The 9730-nt window shown below is 44.6% G+C and overlaps 1 protein-coding gene across 2 annotated transcripts in view; it reads left to right on the top strand.

Annotated features, from left to right (window-relative positions):
- The first annotated feature begins 8130 nt into the window (after positions 1 to 8130).
- Positions 8131 to 9730, top strand: part of DIPK2B (divergent protein kinase domain 2B) — a 262885-nt gene continuing 261285 nt past the window's right edge. For both annotated transcript variants that reach the window (XM_078656189.1, XM_078656190.1), the window contains exon 1: positions 8131 to 8435. In XM_078656189.1, coding sequence (XP_078512315.1) covers positions 8134 to 8435 — 302 coding nt within the window. In that variant the 5' untranslated portion in view covers positions 8131 to 8133. The remainder of the gene's footprint in view (positions 8436 to 9730) is intronic.

The raw sequence follows: 9730 nt of genomic DNA, 5'->3' as shown, positions 1-9730 counted from the left end.
AGGAAAAAGTATCAGGTTGGTCTGGTTTTCCCAATATTTTTCCTTGCCTGCATCTAAAAATGCAGACAAAACAGCCAGATGGCAACCTTGGCACTAGCACACAGGGCTAGCTCCTGTCGTCCTTGTAGAGCGACATAAGGGGAATGACACCAGTCCTCCTGGTGTGGTGAGATCAGGAGACTGGCACCCAGTCTCCCTGGTGTAGTGTGTCTCAAAGGGCAGGCTCCCATCCACCCTGGTGCAGTCAGATCAGGTGACTGTTTTTATTTGCCTTTTGGTGTAGTGAAATCAGAAGACTGGTTCCTATTCTGCCAGGTGCAATAGGATGCTCACCTTAGCAAGGTCAACAATTTATGCTGAGATTGGTGTGTGATGTGTAGGTCTCACATTTGAATCCTGGTGAAGATATTTTGGCAGTTAATCCTTCCAAGGTCAATAGACTAGATACCAATTTTGAATCACTGATAAGAATTTTATAGTATACTGTTTTACATAAGGGGTTTAGTGAAAGCGATATCAAATAACAAATTTTTGTTTTAGCGTATTATGTTGGCTCTGCGCAGGTTTAGGGTAATCCCTCAGTTTTCTGCTTAACATGGCACATCACTCACATAGCTAGATTCTGCTGAATACCTGCAATACTTGCTGGAACTCCACGTCCCAAAAAGAAATGTAAAGGTATCTGTTAGACTTGGCATCTTTTGGCGTGTTTCCCCTGTCTTTTTGCTTTCTGACCTCCCGGTTTTGACCCTGTCTTCGCTCGTTTAGTGTCTCTGCGCAATTTCTCACTGCTGTTCAGTGTTAAAGGTCAAGTGCTCCTGTTGTAAAGTGTTATTATGGATTGGAGTTTCCATGATTGGCATATTTGATTTACTGGTAAGCCCCTAGTAAAGTGCACTGAGGGAGCCAAGGCCTGTAATTCAAATGCTACACTGATTGTGCCACCCACATGAGTAGCCCTGAAAATGTAACTCACTGTACGGGATATGTGGGAAATGCCCTGATGTGTGTGGCATGTCCTGAAAGTGACATACTGCCAAGTTTGTTTTTCACTATTGCAAGGCTATCTAACCCATAGGAAAGAATGGGAGTTTTACTTATAACATCTTATAAGCATAACTTCCCACTGGGACAAGATAGGGAAATAAAGTTTAATATGCCTGAACTCAGAATGTTAAAATACATCTATTAGTGAGCGAGATTTTTACATTCTGGGTTTGAAAATGCCACTTTTAGAAAGTAGAAGTGTTCTTGCTTTGCCATCCAGTGAGCCACTGCTAGGATGTGTATTGACTGTCTGGCTTTAGAATGACAGGGGCTGAAGGGCTGCAGTGGCTCCAGAGAGTATGGATGTGTCAGGGATGGGCTGAAAAGACCTGAGCTGCATTTAGTGTAGGGGGAGGAGATTTCATTTCATTTGAATGGGCCTGGTCTGCCTTCCACAATGGAGTCTCCACCTCCTGCCAGGACGCTGGGCCAGAGAGGACAGAACTGGTTTGGACAATTCACAGACAGTCTCTGCCTGAGAGAACAAAGGCATTATGAGTTTAAATATTGGGGCCCAGACCCCAGAATTTAGAACTCGCTGGAATTAAGGAACCTGCCAAGAAGAAGAGCTGGAAGAGCTGCCAGGAAGAGTACTGCCCCTTTGCTGTGTTGTTGCTTTGTTGGGTTAGCCTGTAAATGCTGCTTCTGCCTTGGGCAGTGAAAGGACTGGACTGAACTTTCTTTACTTGTGCTGAGTATCTCCAAGGGCTTGAAGTAGAGCTGGCTACCTGTTCCGAAGTCTCAGGGGCTGCAATGACTTCACCAACCTCTGGGTACCGCTTCTGGAACCGCTGTTTCAGTTGCACATAGAAGGGAAGCGCAACCAACTCTGTCACCAACTCTGTCGCTGGATCTGTGTCCTGACGGCACCGCAGAAGGCATCATCTGCATCTTGCACCACAACTCTGCCATCCTAGTCTAACCGACGCTGGCGCTGCTGCTGACTTCGACACCCGTGACCGCATCGAGGCTGGGGGAACCGCTTGTAAGTTTCACAACACACCCCCACGTCCCACACAGCAGTCTGGGCCGAACGTTGCCAGTTCCCGCTAACCAGCTCTGTCGCTTACTCTGCAACCTGCCAGCACCGCCTCACCCTGCACTGTAAGCTTTGGTCTCACCGACACTGTCCGAACAATCGTCACTGGGCCGCTGCCTGCACCGCATCGAGAGGACACCGCACACTGCACTGCTTTCATTTTGCAATGCAACCGCGATGTTGCCAAAACCAGATTGCACCAACTTGCCAGCTGCAAGGAGAAAGGTACTGTTACCGAGCCTGTCCACGCTTTTACTGGCCTATACCAACCCGGTCAGCTGGAACTATTAGACTCTGCTGTTTTCAGCATAGAGGTATCCCTGGACGGAGCTACCGACTCGTGCAAACTGTTTTTGAGGCATCTCTGAAAATTTAAGAATATCTTGCAAGTATACATTTCTTTAAAGTACTGTATGTTGAATTTTTTATTGTTTTTGATCTTGTTTTGGATATATAAAAATATTGGATATTTTTCTAAACTGGTGTGGTGTTCTTTTGTAGTGCTTTCACTGTATTACTGTTGGTTATGTGCAAATGTTTTACACACTGCTTCTGAGATAAGCCTGACTGCTCGTGCCAAGCTATCAAGGGGGTGTGCAGGGGTTATTTTAGGAGTGTAACTCCCTTACCCTGACTAGGAAGAAGTGTCCCTACTTGGACAGAAGTGCAAACCCTTGCCAACTAGAGACCCCCATTTCTAACAGTATCTCATCCATGTGGGTGTGTCTTAAAACATATACATTCGAAATAAAAAAGAGCACTACCTTCAGGTCGAAACCAGTCAGAAATAGTGAAAAGGTATTGGGAACTTTGATCTCAGATTTGCATTCTCACAATGGCGAGCATGTTCTGTGTGTTTGTGGAAACCATTTGTAGCACAGTACTTGGGACTCTCCAATATGATTAAAAAAGCAATTTGGTGTGTAAGCTCAGTGCACCCATCTGAAGTAAGCCGCTCAGGGTTTGGCTCCAATTTGCCCATGCCTAAAGTCAGCCCTGCTCTGTGGACCCACGTTTGTGTGTGTTTTTATTTGTTTTATTTTCTTTCTGAGAAGATTCCGGGCTGCCTAAAATGGTGAATCACTAGTTATAAGTGGGCATTAAGATATACTTGGGGACTTTAAATTGAGAAATTTGAGTCCTAGCAATGTGATTGGTAGCGGATTCTTGTTCAGGAATATGCCTTGTGGTGCAGTGGGGAGGTTGGGAAACTTTGGATGATGTTTAGGTGTTATTTTGCACCACTCTCTTTAGAACTGCAGACCTAAGGTGTCCGAGGGATGCCAAAAAGGGGCACATATGATAAGGTGCCCACCCCCATTTACCCTTTTAACCCCACAACGTAGCAATGTCTGGTGCACCACATGTATGGTGTGCATTTGTGGTACCTCTGGGCCTTACAATAAAAAAATAGCCAGAGGAGCTCTCTGCCTTCCACAAATACTCCCTCTGTAACATGCACATTTTTGAAGCATTTATTATTAAGCTTTAAACACCCTGGACCTCATTTAGAACTTTTTGGGGCAGGGCAGCATCACAAGGAATCTTGCTGACCGGCCCTGTCTAAAAAGGAAAGGAAAGGAATGCGCCGCATTAATGAAATATGGAGCATTCCTGTCTCTTCTGCTGGCTCACAAAGTGGTGCCCAGCGCCAATGCAGGCACCATTGAACCATCGTGCAAGGGTGTCTGAATTGTTGGCAGAATTGTATTTGTACAGGAAGGGACACCTTCCTGCACAAAAACAATCAATGAAGGTGATTTCCTCTTTCTATGTGTGTTACAAAATGCAGCCCACATAGAAAGAGGAACAAACAAGGAGATCGTTAAGCTTCCTTGAGGAGGCATAGGGGCATATTAACAAGGGACATATCTCTGCTGTTTTAGCTTTTAAAGCCAAAAAAGCTGAGATTAAAATATTGCCTTATTTAAAAGAGGGTGATAACATGCGTTAGCACCATTTTACCCGACGCCTCCCTTTGCATCTCTAATGAGATGCAAAGTGGGCGTCACTGGGCAGTACAACCTTGTAAATATCACTGATGTGCACATCCCAATATTTACAAGGCTGCCCATGCATTTCAGCAGATGTTAGTTTTTGGAGAAAACCTCTGTTTTTGCCAAAAACTAACGTCTGCTAAAAGGCAGACTTAGCTATATTTATCATTGGGGTGGATTATGCTGATACGACCACAGGGTCGTATCAAGGTTATTGCCATTTTCCATGGAACATCGCTGGAAAACCAGCGATGTTCCATGGAAAACATGGCTATCGCTGGGAAATTATCGCCATTGCGCTATGTGTTGTTAATACGGTGCTAGCATGGCAATAATTTTCTGCGATAGCCGGCGATAACTATTTTCTCGCTAAGCGCCACCAGCGATAATATTCGCTGCCGCTTGTTAATATTCCCCATAGGCTTTTGACGCTGCACCAGGTTTACATGATTTTGTAATAAGGTACCCACTGCACACAACACAAAAAGTATATCAAATGTGTGTCACTGTAGACACTTGTGAAATGCAATGCAAAGCAAACAGAAAAAAACCAATGTCTTTATGTAGGATGGAAAATTAAAGGTCTTCATTTAATTACTTCTACAAACCAGCCAACCAGTGTTTCGTCGCAATGGAATGTTAATTTCGCGACTCCTCAGGGCTGTAGAATAGAACAACTCAACATGTAAGTCGCTCCGCCGGTGATAATTCCGACCTGGCAGGGCCCAAGACTTGACAGTGTTGTTTCTAGAATATTGGGATACGGATCTAAAAGGGAAACCTCCGATGCGGGTTCCCCAAACCTCTGGTAACAGGTGTAGAGGTTTGGACGAGCGGCGGAGCCCAGGTTGGCTCAAACTTAAATCATGCAGAGCGATTCACTCTTTATGGTTGTATCCCGCAGGTTGGTTGAAGGCTGTTGTAAGGACAAGTGATCCTCAATTGTACAAGGCTGCTAGAATCGAGCAGCAATGCCGGTGAAGGTCCTGCAGGTCGCCGTGTTCACTCTGCATGATTTAAGTTTGAGACAACCTGGGCTCCGCCGCTCGTCCAAACCTCTACACCTGTTACCAGAGATTAGGGGAACCAGCATCGGAGGTTTCCCTTTTAGATTTGTATCCCAATATTCGAGAAACAACACCGTCAAGTCTTGGGCCCTGCCAGGTCGGAATTATCACAGGCAGAGCGACTTACATGTTGAGTTGTTCTATTCTACAGCCCTGAGGAGTCGCGGAATTAACATTCCATTGCGACGAAACACGTGTCGGCTAGTTTGTAGAAGGAATTAAATGAAGACCTTTAATTTTCCATCCTACATAAAGACATTGTGTTTTTTTCTGTTTGCTTTGCGTTGCATTTCACAAGTGTGTACAGTAACACACATTTGATATACTTTTTGTGTTGTGTGCAGTGGGTACCTTATTGCAAGTTACAGTGTATGGGTCTCCCATCACACTATTTTTGGGGGGTTATAGGGCTCATCCCCTCGCCCATTTGCACCAAACCATAATTCATTATTCTCTAATACTCTTTGCGTTTATAACTAAGCAGAGCGCCCATAAATGTTCCCCTTATTCTAAAAACCCTTCTCTGTAATTTTACATGATTTTGTAAATCTGGGGCAGCATCAAAACCATGGGTGTTGCATGGGAACATCCACTGCAACACTCATGGAACACCTCCTTGAAGCAGAGTATGGCAGCGACTTGCGCTGATTTTTCTTACTCCATATCTATGAGTCCATGCAAAGCCACACACTGTAGCTTTGTATCACCTCATAGATATGATTGAGAGGCCTGCACCGCCGGAACGTCAAAAAAAGTAATGCTCCAGCAGCGCTGGACTCATGTAAATGAGGCCCCCTATTTCTGCGAATTACTTGTGGGAGGGTCCCCACCTATTTCCTCCTCTTCCATTTTGGGGTCTTTTCAGATGTATCTGAGACGCCTCTATTTGCTTCTTGGCCCAGGGGCCATCTGCATCAGTAGGTGGTGTAATTTATCCCATCTTACAATTGACGCTTTGTGATTTGGGCAGGTTGAGGGTGTGCCTTAGTAAGATTTAGTAGCTTTAGACTTCTCATTTTGCCTGCCAGTGGGACATGAAGGTGCACATCCAATCCTTGGCCTCTCAGCAAAGTGCACAGAACAATTGCTCTATATTTGCCAATTATAATTATGATTATATAGTTAAGTGTGCGAAGGAGGTGGGCAGCTGATGAAATATTGACAAAGAAAAATAGTGTGTTTACGGGCGAGGAGAGAGTGTCTGAGTATGTTTGTGGGTGTGAAAGTGCACAGTGAAGCGGACGTGAAGAAGGACTGAGTAAAGACATTTGAGAAGACAGAGATATTGTGAAGTTTTCAGAAGGAAAAAAAGGGTGTAAGTGTTTACCTGTAAAAAGGACGGAAAGGGATTGTTTGACATTCCAAAGACCACTACCCCTTTCAGAACTTACTATTGTCTAATGCAGTCTCATATTTTCGGAATTAAAATATTTTCAAACTTAATTATTCATAAAAAAATCAAACTGACCACTCTTCTCTAGTGTCAGAATTCTACATTTCTTGGTACCATTTGTGCAGAGGAAATCTGCACATATGTTAAATATTAAAGGTATCCTTTTATACATGCAAGGGCAACAAGAATACTCTAAAGATAACTGAAATGTCTCTATTATGCGCAGCAAGAAAATCTGGATCCCATTAAATGTTTGCCCCTAGCTCCGCCCTCAAGCCACATCCCCTAGGGCACAGCCACACTTGGTGAGTACCCGCACTTATGTTTTTCCATTTAAAGCACTGCCAATAGCTATGGTCTGAGCTGTGAATTGTCTGGGGCTGAGGTGACAGATTGCTGGATCATCTTTTCACTTGTCACTCACTGTATTTTAGTCTTCTTGAAAACTTGAATAAACGTATTGAACCATAAAATGGGCGTGTAAACTTCATTTCATACACATAATAAAGCATACACATGTGGGCATTTATTTCGAATTGGAAACTGATTTGCATTCACACAGTATCCAGAGCATATTTCTCATTATTTTGTCGATTTGTCTGGAAGTTAAACAGAGGGGAGACGAGGCCTAGTCTTGAGATGAGGTCATTGGAACTTGAGACTCAGGTTCGAATCCCGGTTATGCAATTTAGCTCAACAATTCCCGGTGCCTAAATGAAATGTAATGCGTGAATTGCATTTATGTAATATTCACGGTCTGCTATAGATGGCTCTCATTTCACCGGGTAATGTACAGCTCTGTTGCTGCCTTCCAGGTAGGTTCGCACTATATAAATTGCAATACGTGCAGAGGTATGCTTTTGCAGCACAATTGTTTTTAGAAAATAGTTATTCGTGTTATATTGAGAATAGAATGACTTGATGAAATAGGCGCATCAAGTTTAACAGCATCGCGACTTCCTGATGCATTTGCTGGAAGCGCGTGATTCAGGAATAGTTTATTTATTAAAATATTCGAAAACACAGGACCTCAAGCTGATTAGCCAGACGAAAGAGTAAAAAAACAAGCAAGCAATGAAAAAACTATAGTTTATGAGGTACGCGTCACGAGCAAGAATAGTGCTAACCAATAAAATGGGTAATCAAAAATATGCGTGGAACAAAGTTAATGGAAAACTATGTACTCATATTGGTGACCTAGGTATAAGTAATGACGTCATACGCCGTGGTGCTTCCTTGGTAGACTCCTGCCGGGCATGCTCCTAGGGTGAAAACCCACGGGGTTGGTTCCTGAACCGCTGCTGTCGTGTGGCACCGTCGGGCCGGAGCCTCGTGCGGCCGGCGCCTCGAGGCGCTCATTGCAGGATTTCCTCCTTTTATCTGCAGGTCTCCAGATGAGCACTGCGTGTGAGAGTTTCTAAATTTGGTGAAGGGTGGGACAGCCAGGCGCGAGGCCACCCGGGCCACGAGAGGAAAGGTAACCATAGCAATGCAACTTATCTGCATCCTCCATGCCGCTTCCTCGCCGACCAACCTACTTCCCACAAAAGAGGAGCCGAACAATCAGACACCACCAGCCTCCTGCTGGGGATGGACGCACCCGCCGGCGCCTTGAAGCCACTCACTTTGGGTTGCGTCCTCGCAGAGGTAGCGCTGGGCTTCCCCTGGATGTGGTTGAAGATGTGGTGTATCTCCACAGTTGTGTGGTGTGTGCTGATTCCGCTCCAGATATGGCTGCTGGCCTGCAAGCCCTTCTCGGATGCGTCGGATCCTTCGCCTGTGCCTCGGATCAAAGCCAGCTACAATTTTGGTAAAAGTTTCCTGGGGCTGGACAAGTGCAACGCCTGCATCGGCACGTCCATGTGCAAGAAGTTCTTTAAGGACGAGATAAGGTCAGAAGCCCGGTTTGTTGGTTCATTGAAGCGCACGCGGTGTTAAATGTGTGGCGAGAAGTTCAGAGAACTTTCTTCTTACCATCTACGTGCACAATGTGTCAGTGAAATCTCAAAATGCAAACGAAACTTAAGTACACAAGCAATCAATATGTAGAACCTTGGTCGTAACGTTTGTTGACATCACTTACAACTGTTACTGGAAAGCCTTATGCTTTCCGGTGGCAACTTCCTCTAATTAACCGGAAATGACAAATTAAGGTATCTAAGGGTGGGTAACTGCATATATGAAACCTTTAGAGCGATAAGCATTGTGAGATATAATGTTCTATGTTATTCCATGTCATATCAAGTCAAGGCATGTCCTTCCAGTCCCATGTTGTACCTTGTCATATCATGTAATGGCAACCTAGGAAGTGCCATGTTATGCCATATTAGGCGTCATACCATACTGTGCCATCCATAACATGTCTAGTTGTGCCAGGCCATGCCATGATATATCGTGTAAGGTCAAGCCATGCTCTGTGAATCATAGCATGTTGCCCTGCGCCATGTCGTGTCAGGTCATGCCATACTGTGCCATTATTACCATGCAATAGCTATGTTGTACTATGTCATGTCACTTTATGTTGTGTCTTGTTATGCCATAATGGACCGTCCTATATCATCCAGTGGCATAGACTGTACAATTGATGCTGTTACTTTTAAACGTCTTTGCTGAGACCTGGAAGGAACTCGAATGAATTCTAATACCGAATAAAACAACCGCGTTAGAGAGACAAATAAAGAGAGAAGAAGAGGCAGAGAGTATGAATCAAAGAGGGAGGGATGTGAGGAGAGAGTGACTGATCGAGAGAGTGGGGAGAAAGAGCAAAAGCAAGTGAGAGTGAAGTAGGAGGATAGGAAGCGTCAAAGAGAAAACTAGAGGGAGAGATAAAAAGGAGAAATGAGAATGAGGGAAATAGTAAGAGCACGAGGAGAACTATGGGGCAAATTATCAAGATGGGGCGATACAATTCTCGCCGCTTTATCGGCAGGAAACTGCCGCTAAAGTGGCGATAAGGGGCTTGATAATATGCCCTTGTGAATTCCCATAGAAACCCAGGTTAGATGTCTAACCCGGGTTTCTGTAGTGTTCTGCTTGTTCGCATGACTCGACCTGCTTGGGAGATCACAAGGACAAGCTGAAACAACAACGTGTTTAGATTTAAAACGTAGTGCTCGCGCTTTGTTTATCACGCGCAGCATACAACTGAATTGTTGAGGATTAAAGTACCAACGTTAAGATTGACTGT

This window comes from Lissotriton helveticus, chromosome 8 (assembly GCF_964261635.1).
Source record: "Lissotriton helveticus chromosome 8, aLisHel1.1, whole genome shotgun sequence".
Lineage (NCBI taxonomy): Eukaryota > Metazoa > Chordata > Amphibia > Caudata > Salamandridae > Lissotriton > Lissotriton helveticus.
The sequence above is the reverse complement of the archived record's forward strand: the minus strand, read 5'-3'. Positions and strand labels throughout refer to the sequence as shown.